This window comes from Schistocerca americana, chromosome X, assembly GCF_021461395.2.
Source record: "Schistocerca americana isolate TAMUIC-IGC-003095 chromosome X, iqSchAmer2.1, whole genome shotgun sequence".
NCBI lineage: Eukaryota > Metazoa > Arthropoda > Insecta > Orthoptera > Acrididae > Schistocerca > Schistocerca americana.
In genome coordinates this window covers 258,802,072-258,822,956 of record NC_060130.1, presented here as the reverse complement: position 1 = coordinate 258,822,956, position 20,885 = coordinate 258,802,072, and the positions used below count along the sequence as shown (strand labels likewise).

The 20,885-nt window shown below is 43.4% G+C and overlaps 1 protein-coding gene across 1 annotated transcript in view; it reads right to left on the bottom strand.

Moving 5' to 3' along the window:
• The window catches only part of LOC124556646 (guanine nucleotide-binding protein G(f) subunit alpha), a 70,319-nt gene that overhangs the window by 32,475 nt on the left and 16,959 nt on the right, over positions 1-20,885 (bottom strand). The window contains exons 3-7 of the mRNA XM_047130613.1: positions 9,966-10,038; positions 7,668-7,842; positions 5,369-5,466; positions 5,232-5,286; positions 916-1,062 (exon numbers count right to left, since the gene is read on the bottom strand). Of these exons, the coding sequence (XP_046986569.1) occupies positions 916-1,062; positions 5,232-5,286; positions 5,369-5,466; positions 7,668-7,842; positions 9,966-10,038 (548 nt within the window). The remainder of the gene's footprint in view (positions 1-915; positions 1,063-5,231; positions 5,287-5,368; positions 5,467-7,667; positions 7,843-9,965; positions 10,039-20,885) is intronic.

Genomic DNA, 20,885 nt, shown 5'->3' with positions numbered 1-20,885 from the left:
ACACACCCATGCCCGAGGCAGGTTTCGAACCTGCGACCGTAGCAGCAGCGCGGTTCCGGCCTGAAGCGCCTAGAACCGCTCGGCCACAGTGGCCGGCGTCATAAACTTATAACACAGTTCTTATAATTGCAAACGGTTGCTATTAATGCTAATTATGTAAAAGTTAGAGTTTTATTCCTTTCCATTTGCTTTTAATTGCCAATGTTTCTTTATTTGTGTAGTTTGCAAGTGTTTATTCGCATTCGCATGTTTCATTGTTTTGCATTTAATCTCATGTGGAGTATTGCGCTGTACCAATGAAGTACGCACGCCGTGTATCATCTGCCATTACATTAGAAGATACTAGCACGCCCCGAGTTATTCAGTTTGTTTAGGAGAATATCTTATCAGTGGTTACGTGTTCTGTGAAGAGGTGTAGACGTCCAACGCCCTGTCGTCCACTCATGATTTCCCCTGCCCAACCACTTTCCATAGATTCTCACGACAGTAGATCGCGAACAGCCGTCCAGTTTCGCTACTTGCCAAGCCCAGGGCCATAAAAATCCGTCCTTTGTCGAAGTCACTTATCTCAGTGAATTTTCCCATTTGTACCCCGTATCATCGCTAGAACGATTCTCCATTAGTGCACCCAACACTATCAGCTACATTGTCTCGTTGTGGGCAGTGGTCATAATTGTTTAACTCATCAGTGTATGTCTTGATATTCGTGAGACTTTAAAACTTTTGGAACCATATAACACTTGCAAATTCAGTATCGCTTTATGGCCAACGATAGACCTTTAAATTATCAATACGGCTCGCACTTTTACAGATGATGATTCTTATGTTATATCAAGAGAACGTGAGAGACATTGCAAACGGCTTATCTGTTTATGAACAAGTAGCAATACAAAATAATTATTACAATATATTTACCTGTATCCATTTTTTTCTTGCCCCTCGCTGTCCGCCGACGTCAAACATCCAAAATGTCTGAGATCCCCCACCATACCTTTTCGGAATTTTCAGGGAGAATTCTATTTTCTGGATCTCCGTAGTCGTTTTACGGCTGCGAAGAATATCCTGAAACAAATCTGTTAGTTAAAAGTCGAAAGGAAAACGTCTGTCATCTTACGATAAATGACAAATAACCTTTCATTTTTGTCTCCATCAGATTTTAATATAAATAAAAATTTGAGGATTTCTGTAGTTTTCGTTAATTTTTTTTCAGTAAATAAAAAAACTGTAACCTATTTATCTCAAAACTCAGGAATCATATTTATTTCTCTAGCTCGAGTAAAAAGTGACACGTACCACGAATGTTAAAACGAAAACAGATCTGTTGAATTTTCCCTCGAACCCGAAAGAAAAAAAGGAAGAAACTTTAGGGTTCAACTTTAAGTCAATGACGAAGTCATTAAAGACGAGATGGAAGCTCAGATCGGGCAATGATTGAGAAGTAAATCGCCCGTATTCTTTTCAAAGGAAGGTGCTTTCAACAATTTAGGAAAACCACGAAAATAATTTATCTGCATCATCGAATGGGTGTTAGAACTTGGCGTCTGACGAATTCGAATCCAGTGATTTGACCGTTGTTTCACCTAGATCAGCCATGAATCGAAAGAGGAACGCTGGGTGCATCGCAGCTACATTTCTCGACCGTCACACTCCCTCCAGCCAACATGCCAGAGACATTACATGGAGAGATCCCGCGACCCGCACAGCGCAGCAGAGGAGAGATACAGTGAGCAGATCATCCCATGCGTAGGGACCAGTGTAGCCATCTTGACTACTCGACATTCCTATTGTTCGTCTGGCTTCAAAACTATTCGAAAATTATAACTGAATGAAATGAATTGACATGAAATGAATGGATTGATGAGGATGAAATCAGTGAAGATACAATAGCCTGGCATGGTATCAGTACAAACCGTTCACATATGCTGAATCTGCAATGCAGAGAAGAGGTAGCGCCACTTGGAAATTCGTAGCAGACCGAGACTTGAACTATGATTTATCCCTTACTGCTTGAGTCGCCTTAACCATCAAGCTATCAGAACACGCCTACAGACCTGTCTCTAATATTATCTCTGATGTTTCCACATGTAAAAGTTCTAAAGCGAGCGAGAACAATCTCACTTCCTCTAGTAATATAAGTTTCTGTCCACTTGGTTTGTTTTCGTTTCATTCAGGTCGCCATTTACGTCCATGTCTGTTTAACGAGAAAGTTCTCTAAGGCTACCGCCTAGAGAAAACCGCAATAGTCTATTTCTTTTTTATACACAGGAACATTTCGGTGCTGCTGCATCGTCACCAATAAGTTTGCTTTATTTACTGTATGATGTAATCGACATTGAACAAATAAGTATTCATAATCACGGTTATGATTAATACATTTCGCTGAAAATTTTGACACATGCTGTACCCACAGCAGAAAAATTACTGCATGAGTACAGAGATCTCTGCAGTGAGCCTCTGTTCTTTGCCCTGTAAGAGTTCACAGGGAACAGCAAAATCAAAATAAAACCCTTCACACACGAACACACCTACATTAGAGTGAGCATGTTAAGTATCCCTATGAAGACACTTGACCAAAAAAAAGAAAAAAAAGAAAAGAAAAAGAAAAAACAAAAGGAAAAAGAAAATCTGGGCTAGAAAGAAACAAAATATCGTGCAGAGGTGAACACTGTGGAAACGTCATGACAGTTCAATAGTTGTCAGCACGACAGAACTGATAAAAATTTTCTTTCAGTTTGAATGCATAAAATCTCGTAAAGTGGTCGCTGAAATGAAGACGTAAATGAATGTATCAAGTACAAGTAGACATCATTTGACAGTAGTTCCACCAAGCAATGAATAACGATTCATAACCTAATGAAGAACTGACGAATGTGCTTTGTAAAAATGTGCTATGCAACTTCTTAACTATAGCCATACCTACATGTAATTATTTGATTCAGTGTAACTTACCTCTTACAGTAAATAAATCAAATCAATTTTTTCAAAAGCGCCAGTGCTTCTTTCGAATTTGTTAAATTTAGCAGACGCTAGTGATTGACCTGTGTCATAAGCGTATGAAATGCTTAAAACGTCTCTCCAAATGTTAAACATACACTCTAAGACGAAAACAAAAGTAGCACGTGGAAATTATCTGCATGGGACGGTAATCGGTAGATCTGATGTACGTGTACAGACAAACAAATGATTACAATTTCAGACTACCGCTCATGGTTGTGGGGCTATATGATGGGTTGGTATCCCACTGCCGTCCGGGGCGTCTCCAGACAGTCTTCGGCCTGGAATCTCGTTGACTGGAGTAGAATTGTCTTCGGAGATGAGTCCCGCTTCAAATTGATTCCCAATGATCAGCGAAGACGTGTTCGGAGACCTCTGGACAGAGGTGGGATACCAACCTGACGGTCGCCCCCCATACGGACCGACAACCAGATGTGCAGGTGTGTGATGCCATTTCATTGTATAGCAGGACCCCTCTGGTTGTCATCTGTGGCAGCTTTACAGCACACCGGTACGTTGACGATATTCTTCATTCCGTTTTGTTGCCTTTCATAGGCAGGCAAGCCATCCTGGACTCACATTTCGCCGGCTGCGGTGGCCGAGCGGTTCTAGGCGCTTCAGTCCGGAACCGCGTGACTGCTATGGTCGCAGGTTCGAATCCTACCTCGGGCATGGATGTGTGTGATGTCCTTAGGTTAGTTAAGTTTGAGTAGTTGTAAGTTCTAGGGGACTGATGACCTCAGATGTTAAGTCCCATAGTGCTCAGAGCCATTTGAACCATTTTTCTTACTCACATTTCAGCAAGATAATGCCCGCCCGCACATGGAGAGAGTTTCTAACGCTTGTCTTTGTACTTGCCAAACCCTACCTGACTACAAGGTCGCCGGATTTCTCCCCTATTGACAACCTTTGGACAATTATGGGCAGGGCCCTCCAACCAACTTGGGATTCTAACGATCTAATGCGCTAGTTGGACAGAATTTAGCACGATATCAGTCAGAAAGACATCCAACGCGTTAGTCAATCAATGCCAAAGTTGTATAGCTGCTTGCATAAGAGCCGAAGGTGGACCGACGCGTTATTGTCTTGCTCAGTCTGTGAAGGTCTTTACTTGAATAAATAATCCAATTTTTCTGAAATTGTAAACATTTGTTTGACTCTTCATACACGTCACATCTACCGATTTTCGTCCCATTTCGATAATTCCTGTGAGATGCGTCGGTGTAAAAAGGAACTACGCCTCGTTCAAAGTGCCACCCGCAAAGTACATGATCCTTAAAACATATTCATCCGACTTCACAAGACTAAATCTTCTACATAAGTAAAAGTAGAAACTTGTTTCGGTTATCGCCATTAATTACCATAAACTCTGTAAATTCGTAGTCTGCCTCCGTGGCTGAGTGGTCAGCGCGGCTGACTTAAAGCTGGAGACGCGAATTCGGTTCCCTGTACTGCCAGGGAATTTCTTTGGTGGGAGGACTGGTACAGGGTGCAGCCGGTCTCGTGAGGTCAACTGAGGAGCTGCTCGAACAATTGGTAACGGTTCCACGGTCGAGAAACCCGACAACGAGCGGGAGGGCGGTGTGCAGCTCACATGCCCCTCCATACCTCATCCAATAAAGCCATTGGCAGGGGATGACAGCCGTCGGTCGGGTCCGAGCGGCCCGTCTAGGGTCAGAACGCGGAACTTTACCTAGTTGACAGGCTGAAAGAAAAGCCAAATTTTGAGACTGCATCCAGAAATAAGGCACAGTTTGACGCCTTAAAGCGAACGATAAAACAGTTATCGGAGGTAAAAAACAAAGAAAAAACAGAGGAAATCTTGAATTTAAAGATTTTAATGAATATGTGACACACTTACTGAATACTGAACACAAGATTTGGCAATCTTAACACTCAGTTACTGCTGACAACGATCATAAGAACACGGTGATTAAGTTGTCAGTGGTGCCTACTGAAAGACAGTTACTGTGCTGTGAAGAGAGTGATTTTTTGTACGGTTTTGAAATTTTTATTCTATATTTCCAGGTAGTTTTCCTCGTAAATGTTCCTAATTTCTAACCGCCCACATCATGCAATGTTTATGAACCGCATAAAAAATCAATACTTACCAAGAGAAATTAAAGAATTTACGTTTAATTGCTGACAGTCCTTTGCCATAAAGTTCTCGAAGAAGTTAATTTATACAAAATTTTCGGTGAATAAATAAGAAATCATGAATTTTGAAACTAACATACCTGGTCGCTAGGGACGTAGTCAGGCCGCTTCAGAGTTTCCAGCTGATCAAGAAAGCTGTAAGTATGAAAACTGTATGAAGACACTCTACATTATAGTAGCAAAGACATGAAGAGAATAACCTAAGTCTGTTACTTACTATTTTGCACTGTCGATAAGCTGGTATTCGTTTGAACGGCGGTAGCTCATCTGGACACTGCGGTCTTTCCACAAAGCTTCAACGTGTTGGAAGTATTCCTGTTCCGAACATATTACAAAATATTTGCACTCTTCTTTAGACTGATTGAAGAACAATTTTATTTCGCAGTTTACATAGCGCGGGTATCCAACCAGTCGTATTCCTAAATGACAGTAAGGGGGAAACTACATATACGACAGAAACAAAGGCCTGAATAAAGTCAATCTTTGAGGCTGCGTAGATCAGTTGACCAGCAATAAATGATCAGTCCTTCAAAGAGATTGCGATGGCTTATTCCCAGCAGCATCCTCTTTTGCTTGACTGCAGAAGGCAGTGGTACGCCTAGCTAAGTCATGAAGAGCTATCAGACGAAGTGGAAACATGAAGGTAACTGACTGCATGCGTCTTCGACACCCAAAGACTCAGTATTAGCGTGTGAGTGAGTTCGAACAGAGCTTAATGAGTTAGCTGTATCTGGGAGCCTGATTAGTCGCTCTGGAACGCTTCTCCTCGTTCAAGGCATGTTGCTACGCCAGTGTTCCGTGTTTTAAATCTGCGGTACAACGCAATGTGAGCAATACATGATGCTGGTACATAAGGTAGGTTTTTGCTCGGTTTACTGCCTCTAGTTCAAGCAACTTCACGTATCATATTTCAGTAGGACAATACCCAGTCACACATGGAGAACAAACTGAAAGCCTTCTTTAATAAAAGGCGAGGAACACTACTTTCCTGGCATACACTTCCGACTGACATACCGCAGATCCAACAAGTTGTCGGTCGTCAGCTTGTTCGTGTCGATCCTTTCAGTAAACACTGTTGTTGCTTGTGGGTTCGCAAACAAATCGCCCGAAGGGAGACTCTACAATAACATATCCAGGCCCAACTTCGATCACACGCCACGACATTTAGAGATTCTGATCGCAGCAAGTGGGAGCTTTGCACCATATCACTAAATCAGATATTGTGTGCAGTTCGGTAAACCTAATTATTTATCTATTGCCGTGCGCTTAATTTGTGGTATGACGTTGATTTCAGTCACAGATATCCTTTGAGTTGCAATTTTTTCAAAAGCGCCAGTGCTTCTTTCGAATTCGTTAAATTAAGCAGACGCTAGTGATTGACCTGTGTCATAAGCGTATGAAATGCTTAAAACGTCTCGAAAATTCATGCTCAAATGTAATGTACCTACATAAAAACAAGACTGTAAAAATGCACGAAAATAATTTATTGGCTGAGGAAAGAGAAAGGAACAAGATAGGGAATACACGCTGCTTCTTCAGCCAACGTTGGTATCAAACATCAGTCTTTCATGGGAATAACAAGTAAACATTGTCATTTGTAAATTATTTTGTCTCCTACGTGTAACATCCACTAAACATAGCTCCTCAGAGCCTCTCTCAGTTGGTCAAAGGAGTCATCATGTGGTGTGATACATCGAGGATTAACGTTGACCGAGATGTGTCACAGAAAGTCATCGCATACTTTCGCCACATGATTACATCCACGGTTGAAGTGTCCCTTGCAGAAACAATTCGAGCCACTTTTAAATTTATATGTGAGAGAGCAGTATGTAGTCATGCTGACGGTATTGTTTTGCTCAGTTTACAGCAACCGGCTACGCCCATGGAACAAAAACATTAGCGTCCCGTTGGCAGCTGCTGCAGGTAAATTAGCTGCCTGTCGTCCCGGGAACAATTGGTTCTGATTTTTTATGTAATTCAAGATGCAAATTCTTTTCCAAATTCTGAGACTAAGTAGATGCACATCTGTAAAACATTTTCCGTAATTGCAACTCTTTATTATAAACCGTGACGTTGAAAGTGATAAGTGGTGAGTTGAGTTGCTGTCGTTTTAGAATAGGAATGATTGTGCTGAAATTTTTGTTTGATCCGGGAAGACACACGCTATGCCAGCCCCTTTCTTGTAGCCTCTGCAAATATTTGAAATGAGTGAGGCCGCTTGAAACAATCCCAAAGCCTATTACCTACTTACACTCCCATCCGATATTGCTGACCTGTTGCAGCAAAATATACGCAGTTACCATTGAGTATTGTGTCAAATGGACTGTATTCCAATCTAGAAGTAGAGAACCTCAGCTATAATAATTTAATATATTTGTTAGTTAGTAATATGACACTGATCAAAACGTACGCTGGTGCGTAAGCCACGTAACACATGTTTTCAAGATAATTAAGTTCATATAACATAAAGAATGCTCTCCACGTTTGGCTTCAAAGATAACTATAAAAATACATACCTCAGAAAAAGTAGATGGGCCATCAGGACCAAGTTGCACTATATATTTTAAACTCTTTTCGTTGTTCGAATTTTCCAGATCCAGTGGTGGATTCAAGAGCCTCATGTTTCTCACGATGTCATAAATTGATTCATGAACATTCTGCAGAATTTCCGCTACTTTTTCACGTCGCTCACTGCACAGAAGTATGATGAGTACGTTACGTTTACTTTGTTACTTGGACCCAGTCGCAATGAATGTCAATAGTGCTACGATTAATACACACTGCACATAGCGCAACGACAAGTATAACAGAAACATTGAGCGACACAAAATAATGTAAACGATTCTACTCCTATACAGGGTGTTACGAAAAGGTACGGCCAAACTTTCAGGAAACATTCCTCACACACAAATAAAGAAAAAATGTTATGTGGACATGTGTCCGGAAACGCTTAATTTCCATGTTAGAGCTCATTTTAGTATCGTCAGTATGTACTGTACTTCCTCGATTCACCGCCAGTTGGTCCAATTGAAGGAAGGTAATGTTGACTTCGGCGCACATCAGTACGTAGCATCAACAGGTTAGTGTTCATCACGAACGTGGATTTGCAGTCACTGCAATGTTTACAAATGGGGAGTTGGCAGATGCCCATTTGATGTATGGATTAGCACGGGGCAATAGCCGTGGCGCGGTACGTTTGTATCGCGACAGATTTCCAGAACGAAGGTCTCCCGACAGGAAGGCGTTCGAAGCAATTGATCGGCGTCTTAGGGAGCACGGAACATTCCAGCCTATGACTCGCGACTGGTGAAGACCTAGAACGACGAGGACACCTGCAATGGACGAGGCAATTCTTCGTGCAGTTGACGATAACCCTAATGTCAGCGTCAGAGAAGTTGCTGCTGTACAAGGTAACGTTGACCACGTCACTGTATGGAGAGTGCTACGGGAGAAGCAGTTGTTCCCGTACCATGTACAGCGTGTCCAGGCACTATCAGCAGCTGATTGGCCTCCACGGGTACACTTCTGCGAATGGTTCATCCAACAATGTGTCAATCCTCATTTCAGTGCAAATGTTCTCTTTACGTATGAGGCTTCATTCCAACGTGATCAAATTGTAAATTTTCACAATCAACATGTGTGGGCTGACGAGAATCCGCACGCAATTGTGCAATCACGTCATCAACACAGATTTTCGGTGAACATTTGGGCAGGCATTGTTGGTAATGTCTTGATTGGGCCCCATGTTCTTCCACCTACGCTCAATGGAGCACGTTATCATGATTTCATACGGGATACTCTACCTGTGCTGCTAGAACATGTGCCTTTACAGGTATGACACAACATGTGGTTCATGCACGATGGAGCTCCTGCACATTTCAGTCGAAGTGTTCGTACGCTTCTCAACAACAGATTCGGTGACCGATGGATTGGTAGAGGCGGACCAATTCCATAGCCTCCACGCTCTCCTGACCTCAACCCTCTTGACTTTCATTTATAGGGGCATTTGAAAGCTCTTGTCTACGCAACCCCGGTACCAAATGTAGAGACTCTTCGTGCTCGTAGTGTGTACGTCTGTGATACAATACGCCATTCTCCAGGGCTGCATCAGCGTATCAGGGATTCCATGCGACGGAGGGTGGATGCATGTATCCTCGCTAACGGAGGACATTTTGAACATTTCCTGCAACAAAGTGTTTGAAGTCACGCTGGTACGTTCTGTTGCTGTGTGTTTCCATTCCATGATTAATGTGATTTGAAGAGAAGTAATAAAATGAGCTCTAACATGGAAAGTAAGCGTTCCCAGACACATGTCCACATAACATATTTTCTTTCTTTGTGTGTGAGGAATGATTCCTGAAAGTTTGGCCGTACCTTTTTGTAACTCCCAGTATAAGTCTCAGTATGAGATATTAAAATGGGAAGTTAAATATACAAATAGGCCCTTGCTTCACTAATCTGTTACAATATTCTTTTAACAAATTGCTCTTATGAGACATCAAAAATCTTCGAAAACAGTGATTGTTTCTACTTCTTTTAAAAGCACCAAAATGTTAAAGATACAACAGTGTGCTTCTCCTATTTTATTACGAATCACAGGTTTTAGTCCTACCACAATTTTTCTCGTTCAGGTGAGTACTTCCACCATTATCCAATGATTTTTATGTGTTAATGCAATATACACGATGTTCTGAAACTGTAGCTTACTCACAAGGTTTCAGATTTTGTGAATAAATAATCAGGCATGTACCATTTACACGCAGTACTATACATGAAATGTTTAATCAGTTTAGGAAACACATTGTATAACATACCTCACAGTATATCCCGAGATGTGAAGAATTTTCATCTGCTTTAAAATTGTTGTTTTACCAGACTCTCCAGTTCCTGAAACAAATCAGAAAACAAAAATTATTACGTTTTACAGATTTTCAGTGGCAATAACATCTTAGTTACACTAATATAAACGTTGAAAACTGCCTGTACTTTTCAGTAGCAGTCAGTGGCAAAAACATGTTTTTCATAAAAACTGATGACTTTAAACATAAGGAGGCCAAGGAAGAGTGTAAAAAGTTATAAAAAAGAGTGTAGTGGCCTGTTAATCGCGAATAAATCCATAACTAGTCCTCTCGGCAACGAGAGCAAAGTAAGAAGATTAGGGTTTAACATTTCGTCGACATCGAGGTCATTAGAGACAGACCACAAGCTCAGATAAGGCAAAAACAGAGAAGTAAAGTTAACCGTGTGTTTTTCAAAGGAATCATCCGGTAGCTGCCTCGAGTGAATTAGGGAAACCACAGGAAACATAAATTGGAAGGCGACACGGGATTTTCAACCCGTCTCCTTCTGTGTACCATGTAAATGCTTCAATCACGACCCCACATGGCTCGGTTTTGTGCAAGGACACACCAATATAAGCAGTTTTCCTTCAACAAATATTATGTTTTTCTGTGCCGCAGATTTTATCTTCACGGATTCCTATTTGTCTCGGGTCAACAATCTACCACACAAACTCCTTTTTTCTACCTAAGGAGGGGCAACTACAACTACGTCCAGTACTAGTTAAATTCCTTTACTTCATGTGAAAGAACCTGCCCATCTTCTAACAGTCGTCTGGAGGAGCGAAGCGTTCTTACTAACCGAAAAAACGCGCACATCATTCTCGTTTTCAAGAAGGTTCGTCGAACAGGCACTCAAAACTATAGGCGTATATCGCTGACGTCATTTTGTTGTGTAATTCTAGAATACGTTTTGTACTCGGATGACCTCTCTGGAGATAGAGAAATTTCTCTGTAAGAACAACATGGATTCCGCAAACAATAATCGTGTGAAACTTAGCTCGCTCCTTTCGTTCACGAGACCCAAAAGGAAGTAGATGCCGGCACCCAACTTGATGCCGCACCTCGTAACTTTCAGATGGCGTTCGATACAGTTCCATACTGTAGTGTAATAAACAACGTACGCGCATACGACGTAGCAGACCAGCTTTGTGACTGGATTGAAGAATTCCTTCAAAATTTGCAAATATAACAGAGTACTTCATTTTAAGGGAGAGAAATCTGCAGGCGGAAAAGAACTTGGGACGCACTCATAGTGAGTGTAATAGCACCATTACTATTCACTATATACAGTGATGAGACAAAACATTATGACCACTGCCCAGTGCAAAATTAAACGTCACCTGGTGGCGTTTCAGGAACGTAACGTGGTAACGGAAGCAAATAAGCGGATCAGGGACTAATGGAGAATCATTCCAGCGACGATGTGACCGCAGATGGGGGAAAATCCACTGGTATAAGTGAATCTGACAAAAAGCAGATTGTTATGTCTCCGTGCCTGAAAACAAGCATCTTGGAAACGGCAAAGTTCATCGGCTGTTAGCGAGCTACTTTCGTGAACGTCTCTGGAAACTGGTTCAAGAAGGGGGAAAACGCTAGAAGGCGACAAAGCGTTGGAGGTCCACAACTCAACACAGGACGTGCAAATGGGAGGCTTACCCGCTCTGTAAAGTCGGATGGGCGGCCGTCTGTGGCATCTGACGATAGGGCAGACAAAAGTGTTTCCGAGCACACCGTGCAGCGCACATTGTTGAAAACTGGGCTCCGCAGCAGACCAGTCCTACATGTACCCATGTTGATCCAAGGACTTCGTCAATTGCGATTACAGTGGGCGCGGTCTCTTTGAGACCGGGCCGTGGATCGATGGAAACGTGTCACCTGGTCAGATGACTTACATTTTTGGTACATTAGGCCGACGATCGAGCCCGCTTAGCTGTCATCCAAGCGAATGGCTGAAGGATGCACTGCGCCACAGACGCAAGCTTGTGGAGTCAGCATTATAAGAGCTAGTCAAATGTAAAACATCCGCCACAACGGGACCATGAAATGATGTCATTCAAAGTAATCACCACACACGTTAAGACAGTTACTCCACTGGGAGGAGAGGCGATCAATTCCTGTTTCGAAGAGCGCGGTCGGAAACTGACTGATCCACAATCGCACCCACTCTTGCACTTACTAGTCCTACTGGAACCGACATCCATGCATGTCTTTCCTCAGGTTGCCAAAATGTGCCTCGGGCATGGATGTGTGTGATGTCCTTAGGTTGGTTAGGTTTAAGTAGTTCTAAGTTCTAGGGGACTGATGATCTCAGATCTTAGGTCCCATAGTGCTCAGAACCATTTGAACGATTTTTGGCATTCACCTGGGCTCCATAGGACCTGTGATAGTAATCGAAGGTAGCATGATAGCTGTGGACTATGTTGGTAATATTATGGACCACCAATATTCCTCCGTGTCTGAAGTCTTCCCCTACGGCGATGACATCTTCTGGCAGGATAACTGTCTAAGTATTGCTTAGCAAGATGGAGCAACACACTACTAAGCAGGTCGTCATCATATTTTGGTTCATCAATGTAAACAAATGACCTAGTGACGTATAGCGGAAGCTATAAGAAGCTGTTCACAAATTATGCTGCTCTATGCAACCATATCATAAATCAATGAAGGAATAGCTGCAGACGATCCACGGTTGGCGAGGGATTGGCACTAAGCATAAAAAAAATTAATGTATTGCGATAAGTAGGCAGAAAGACCCTTCTTTACCGAACAATCTTTGGAAGCTGTCACATACACTGAAGCGCCAAAGAAACCGGTATAGGCATGCATATTCTAATTCAGAGATGCGTAAACAGGCAGAATATGGTGCTGCGGTCGGCAAGCGTATATAAGAAAACAAGGCCTGGCGCAGTTGTTAGATCGGTTAATGCTGCTACAATGGCAGGTTATCAAGATTTAAGTGAGTTTCAGCGTGGTGTTATTAGTCGGCGCACTAGCGATGGCATATAGCATCTCCGAGGTAGTGATGAAGGGGAGATTATCCTGTACGACCATTTCACGAGTGTACCGTGAATATCAGAAATCCGGTGAAACATCAATCGTCGACATTTGCGGGCGGAAAAAGATCCTGCAAGAACGACGGCTGAAGAGAAACGTTCAACGTGACAGTAGTGCAACCCTTCCGCAGATAGCTGCAGATTTCAGAGCTGGGCCATCAACAAGTCTCAGCGTGCGAACCATTCAACGAAACATCATCGATATGGACTTTCGGAGCTGAAGGCCCCATGTACCGTTGATGACTGCACGACACAAAGATTTACGTCCCGCCTGGGTCCGTCAACATCGACATTGGACTGTTGATGGCTGGAAACATGTGAATGGACGTGTACGGGTATGGAGACAACCTCATGAATCTATGGACCTGCATGTTAGCAGGGGACAGTTCAAGCTGTGGATGGATGTGTACGGGTATGGAGACATCCTCATGAATCCATGGACCCTGCATGTTATCAGGGAACAGTTCAAGCTGGTGGAGGCTCTATAATGGTGTGGGGCGTGTGCAGTTGGAATGATAAGAGCCGCCTGGTATGTCTAGATACGACTCTGACAGGTGACACGTACGTAAGCATCGTGTCTGATCACCTGCATCCATTCATGTCCATTGTGCATTCCGATGGACTTGGGCAATTCCAGCACGACAATGCGACACACCACACGTCCAGAATTGCTACAGAGTGGCTCCAGGAACACTCTTCCTAGTTTAAACACTTCCGCTGGGCACCAAGCTCCCCAGACATGAACATCATTGAGCACATCTTCAACGTGCTGTTTAGAGGAGATCTCCACCTCTTCGTACTGTTACGAATTTATGGACAGCCTTTCAGGATTCATGGTGTCAGTTCCCTCCAGAACTACTTCAGACATTAGTCAAGTCCATGCCACGTCGTGATGAGGCACTTCTGCGTGCTCGCGGGGGCCCTACACGATGTTAGGCAGGTGTACCAGTTTCTTTGGCTCTTCAGTGTACATTAAATCCCTGGTAGCAGGTGTATGGAGCGGATTAAAGTAGAACGACCATGTAAAATTAACCCTAGGAAAAGCACTTCGCAGACTTGATATTCGCTTAAAGAATTCTCAGGAACTGTAATAGACCCACGAAGGAGATGGCTTACAAAGCCGTAGTCTGACAACTACTTGAATATTGCTCGTCAGTCTGGAACTCGTGCTAGACATGGTTGACGGATAATATAGAGAGAACGGCGTGTTTAGTCCCAGGTTTGCTTTGTAAGCACGAAGGGGTTACGGAGATGCTCATCCAACCCCCGTGGTACACGCTGCAAGAGAGACGTTGTGCATCACGGTGTGCTTCAGTGTTAAAGTTCCGTGACTGTACTTTCCTAGAAGAGTCAAGCAATATATTGCTTTCTCCTGCCAATATCCCACGAAGAAACCTTGAAAGTGAAACTAGAGGGATTTGATCTCACGTGGATTCTTGCCAGCACTCGATCATACGGTGCACTATTCATGTCTGGAACGGGAAAGGGGGAAAGTGACAACGATACACGGAAGTCCCCTCTGCTACAGTAAGGTGGCTTGCGCAGTGTAGGTGTTTCATAGTACACTAATTATCCAAATAAAGTCGCCACATATCTAGCAGCTTGTTGCTCCATCTTTGGCAACCGAAACAGCGGCGTTATTTAGACTGGGGTATTCCACAAGTCCTTGGCCTCTAGCCGGAGTTTAGGCGACAGATGATCTACACAAAAATCAAACCACTCCTTTATTTTAGAAAGCGCTTGTTTCAGAGCACTGAGATGGCAATCTAGGAAATAGGGAGGATGATGAAGTTCCAGCCGGCCAGAGTGGCCGAGAGGTTCTAGGCGCTTCAGTCTGGAACCGCGCGACCGCTACGGCGCAGGTTCGAATCCTGCCTCGGGCATGGATGTGTGTGAGGTCCTTAGGTTAGTTAGGTTTAATTAGTTCTGAGTTCTAGGGGACTGATGACCTCAGCTGTTAAGTCCCATAGTTCTTAGAGCCATTTTTTTGATGAGGTTCCAACGTCCCGTCGACGACGAGGTTATTACAAACAAAGCATAAGCTTGGATAGGAGAAAGATGGGGAGGAAAATCTTGTAAAGAGGAATCATCTCAATATTCATTTTAATCGTTTTAGAGAAGCACTGGAAAACCTAAATCTGGGTGATCGGGCCGGGATTTGCAACACACTTACCCTCACATTCGGGTTCAGTGTCAAATCACTGCAGCACAACGTACAGTATGGTTCAAATGGTTCAAATGGCTCTGAGCACTATGGGACTTAACATCTATGGTCATCAGTCCCCTAGAACTTAGAACTACTTAAACCTAACTAACCTAAGGACAGCACACAACACCCAGCCATCACGAGGCAGAGAAAATCCCTGACCCCGCCGGGAATCGAACCCGGGAACCCGGGCGTGGGAAGCGAGAACGCTACCGCACGACCACGAGATGTGGGCGTACAGTATGATTTTAAATTACGTAAACGGCAGGGTACGAGAACAGCGAGTAGGATGTATAACCATGCTTCTCAATTGCCTGTGTCAAGCTTCTGGTCTGGATGATAAATTGTGTCCATAAGGAAGGCACCAGCAATGGAGACGTATTAGTGGTCAGCAGCGCTGACTTCGTGTTTACATGATCACTTTCAAAGTACTCATCTCCCACTTGCATGTACTTTTTATAGCTTCTCTGCCAGTCCTCAAACACATGGTGCAGGCCATTCTTTGACAGGTCCTTGAGAATCGCCTCACATTTCTTGAGTATTTGCTTCAGAGTTCTCAAATCAAATGCCCCAAAGCTTTCCCTTTAGTGACTGACGGTACAAGATCGAGGCGATAAGGCGGATGCAGTACACTGGTAATGTTGAAATGAGCCAGAAACGGCATGACTTGATTTACAACATGAGGTCGTACATTGTCATGATGCAGTTGCCATCCAGTCCAAGAAAGTTCTGGTCGTTTTCTTCCAATTTGCTTCCTCAGTTTAGCCAATACTAACGTTTAGTTTGCTACTGTAACAGGTAGTGTGAGGGGAAACTGCATGTTGGTAATTATACTCAAGAAAGTATTATCACCATCACTTTCCCTGCAGGTGGAACAACTTTCACCTTTTTTGGTCTAGGAGAACCTGGCGATTGCCACACTGTCCTGGCTCGTTTTCCTTCAGGATCATAATGATGTAGTTGTAACATCGATTCCAGAAACAGATTGTATAAGTACTTTTCCTTAAAATTAACTAGTTTTAACCAAGGGGTTCATTGACTGCATACTCATCTATACATGGTCAGTAACTTCCTCAAAAGTCCACTTACAGACTTACAGAATACTGTTACCAAATTGTTAATTCCACTTGAACATCCCTTGACAACTATTTAACAGTAAATTGTCTTAATAAATTCTCCACAAAATTACACAAAACAGAATTCGAATGCTAATACTGACTCCAACTAATCCATGTAACCACTGACAAAGCTTCGCCGTGCCGTAAATTGCTTAAATCCTCTATTTAGCATCACACATAAATCGCTTAATGGCACTTTGCCATTATTCTCACAGGTGCGCTATATTCCAAAATAATCTCCATTGTCATCCATTGAACATCTCGGCCACCCAAAAGACTAGTCTTACCACTATTCATAACAAATGCTCATGGGTAACACCAAACCAACAGTTATAACCAAATTAAAATCAACACTAGGCAAGTATTTCCTCTTAGCAAACTCTTTCGACGCAGTCCAGCCTGCTGGTAGCTAGTACTCCAAAAGTATTACAGTGTTGTAGTTTTACGTTTCTGCGCTCTACGAGAAACGCGTGCCCACTCCTGTTCTCCAGCTCATCTTTATAGTTCTGTTCTTCTCAGCTTGCTCCGTCCCGGGTTTCCGTACCAAAAAGTGTTGTGCCTTGAAAATGTAGTAATGACAGAGTGTACTAACAACAACTTCAGTTCTTGTCACAGAAGAACATACATCGACAAATATCAACAAGTCAGAGGTATTCCTCCAAAGAATTAACAGATTGTCTCTCCACTGGACTTGTTGTATGGTAGCAAACGGTGTACAGAAGGCTTCAGGAGAGTGTCCTTTATTGTCGGAGACCTGCTGTATGTGTACTTCTGACGCGTCTTCACAGAAGGGAACGTCTAGAGTGGAGTCGTCAACATGCCACCTGATCGGTCGATCAGTGGGCCAATGTTATTTTCACAGATGAGTCCCGGTTTGGTTTGGAGAATGATTCTCGACGGATTCGCATCTGGAGGGAACGTAGCACACGATTTTGGGAGCCAAACATTGTGGAAAGTGACCGATATCGAGAAGTGAGTTCCACCATAATCGTCGAAGGACAATTTTGGCATGATGCTTGAACAGAAAGTCTAGTCCCAGGATTGCTCAGCAACCTTCACTTACATGAGGCACTACTTTCTCATACTCCTGCAAACTCAATACTTCCGAACCTAGTGACTCCACATCTGTCTCCCACTCCACACAAACTACATCTCGGTGGGTTTAACTGTTTCCTGCCTGTAAGGTCGAGACTTGCCACTGACACATGTGCCCCTGTGTCCGACAAACGTTTATGTTCTTTACCACTTACAACTCCTACTGTGCCACACTCTACTTCTACATACATCTCTGTAGCATTAAAATTTAATGGGAACGCCACTCGGCGGTCTTATTTTTACCGTTTGCATTTAACATCTGACTGTTTAGCCATTGTCCGTTCCTTCCCTTATTTCCACAATCCCTCCATCAGTGCCCAACCACATCACACATCTCAAATTGTGGCTGGCAGTATTGCCTCTAGATGTGCCCTGAAGACTCACACCTGTAATGCCTTATGTCAGTAGATAAATTACTTCGCCTATTCTTCGCAACCCTGTCACTATTCTATTTACTTCAGCCTCGTTACTATCCTGCTGGCAGTGTTCAGGTCTTTCAGCATACCTGCCCAAACCCTTCAAGACATATCAGGCAGCAGACCCCTCAGCAAGGCATCTAGTACTCTACGCTCGGCCTCCTGGAAGATAGTGTTATTCATTTCATCACTTCCCGTTAACTAGTAAGTATGTACATTGACTTTTCTTACCATAGCAATGAAACTTTCCACTCATTCACTGTACTTCTGTAATAGTCCACATAAATGTTCCCAGAAAAACTTCACGCTATTCTACTACTTATAGCGTTGCTGGAGACCTTGTTTTAATTGCTCATATGTTAGTGCACTTCTCGACTCTTCATTATATCTAACAAATGCTTTTGTCCCCTTGTCAATCTTAACTTAGCCATTTGCAACAGCTGTTCATCTGTTCGCCGGCCGGGGTAGCCGAGCAGTTCTGGGCGCTACAGTCCGGAACCGCGAGACTGCTCCGGTCGCAGGTTCGAATCCTGCCTCGGGCATGGACGTGTGTGATGTCCTTAGGTTAGTTAGGTTTAAGCAGTTCTAAGTTCTAGGGGACTGATGACCTCAGAAGTTGAGTCCCATAGTGCTCAGAGCCATTTGTTCATCTGTTCCAACACCTAGCCTTTGCTGCTGCTTCCAGCTAATACAGGATGATTAAATTGAAGATCCACTTTCAAAACGTTGTAAAACACGAACCACTGCTGAGAATGACGTCAAATTTGAACGTAATATTATCGAAGAAGGGGGAAACATTACGGAAACAAAAGAAAATTCACGAAAATTTTATCACTAGATGGTACTGTAAGCGGCAGAATATCCTAAATAAAAGACTCAGGGTACTTGGCTGTTCCTCAGTCTGAGTCTTAAGACGCTCGGCATGACTCTCTCAATGCAGTATTGCGTGCTGCTGGTAAAGCTCTTTTACACGAACGGTGACTGTGCACCACAAGCTGTGCAAAAGTTCCGGACGCTCAAGGGTGTGAAAAAAGGTATTGGTCCGATGTCTTTTAGCGGTCTGGAGAAAATGATTACGAATTCGAAAAGACACTTTCTTTTTAAGTGCAATGTGTCAGAGGGAGGGGGGGGGGGGAGGAACAATTGATCCGACGTCTGTGGAAGATATGGCCACAGCATAGCACGAGAGATCGAGCGGCGGTGTGCAGATACGCAGTGCACGCGAAATTACCGAAACTTTGGACATGTCTGTGAGCACGGTGCATAATTTTCTATGAAACATCCTGCATTGCTACCCTTACAAGATTTCCCATGCTCAGGAGTTGCTTGACGCTGACCCGCCAGGAGGACAGGACAAACATTTGCTCTAGAATTTCTTGCTGGCGTGGAAATGGACAATAAAAAGCCATGGAATGATGATAAATGATAATCAAATGGTTCATATGGCTCTGAGCACTATGGGACTTAACTTCTGAGGTCATCAGTCCCCTAGAACTTAGAACTACTTAAACCTAACTAACCTAAGGACATCACACACATCCATGCCCGAGGCAGGATTCGAATCTGCGACCGTAGGGGTCGCGCGGTTCCAGACTGTAGTGCCTAGAACCACTCGGCTACCCCGGCCGGCCGATCAATGATAATCCTATTTCCCCCTAACACTAAAACAGGAGAAGGGAAACGAAACAGTTCGTCCACTCACCTCATCTTCCGAATTATGATTTCCATCTCGAAGGACAGACAATATATGGAACAGTAATGAATGAAATGAGGAGATAGGTCCTGCAGATCATGTTACCAGTACCGTCACTGGTAAACGCTATGAGAGTCTTTCACGCTCCAACGTCATTCCAACCCTTCGACAACGTGGGTGAGTTAGTAGGATCATTTTTATGCAAGAGGGCACTCCTCCGCACATTGCGCACCCACTGAAGCGGTGCGGCAGAGGCATTTCGGAAATGTTAGAATTATCAGTCGCCATTGCCCTACAGCCTGGCCGTCCGGATCACCTGATCTGACTTCTGGCTCTGGTGTTATACGAAAGATGCTGTTCTCCGATTCCAAACGTAGGTGAAATGAATGTACGCATTGCAGAACGCATTCCGAGCGTGACCCCTCAGGGATTCCGATCTGTTGTGGAACATGCTTTTCCTCTATTTCAATTAGTTGCAGAAAACGGTGGGCAGCATATTGAGCATGCCTTGCGCCAAACCAACGACAGTTAAAAAATGATTACATTCTTATTTTCGGCCTCAGTGCAGTTAAAATACGATGTCATTTCTGCTTTTTATGCAGGTTTTGACCTCAAAACAATTAAAAACCGATTTTTCCTCTCCGATGTGATACGACCCCGCCATGATGAATGGGCTTACATCACAAACAGTTCCACAACTGTTGAACGCCAAATTTGCATAGTACGATTGGTTTAATGTGCAACTCATGGAGCGTATTGCGATGCATCTGTCTTTTTAGTCGAACTCATTTACCTTATGACGCCTACAGCGCCATCTAGTGCGATAATTTTCCTTAGTTTTGTTTTTGTTTTCATAATGTTTTCCCCTGAGCTACTAATATGCTGTTCAGATTAGACGTCATTCTGAGCAATAGTTCTTCTTTTTACAGTGTTTTGAAACTGAAACTTTAATTATAATCACCCTGTACACTGAAGCGACAAAAGTCATGGCATATTTCCAATTATCGTGACGGATTTCCTTTTCCCCAGCGTAGTGCAACAATTCGACGTGGTATGGTCTCAACAAGTTGTTGGATGTCCTGTCCTCTGTAGAAATACTGAATCATGATGCGTCTATAGCCGTCCATAGCTACGAAAGTGTCCCTTGTGCCGGATTTTGTGTAAAAACTGACCTCACGATTATGTCCCATAAAGGTTCGATAGGAGTCATGTCGGGCAGTCTTGGTGGCTAAACCACTCGCTCCAATTGTCCAGAATGTTCTTCAAACCAGTCTCAAATACTTCTGGCCAAGTGACATGGCGCACTGTCTTC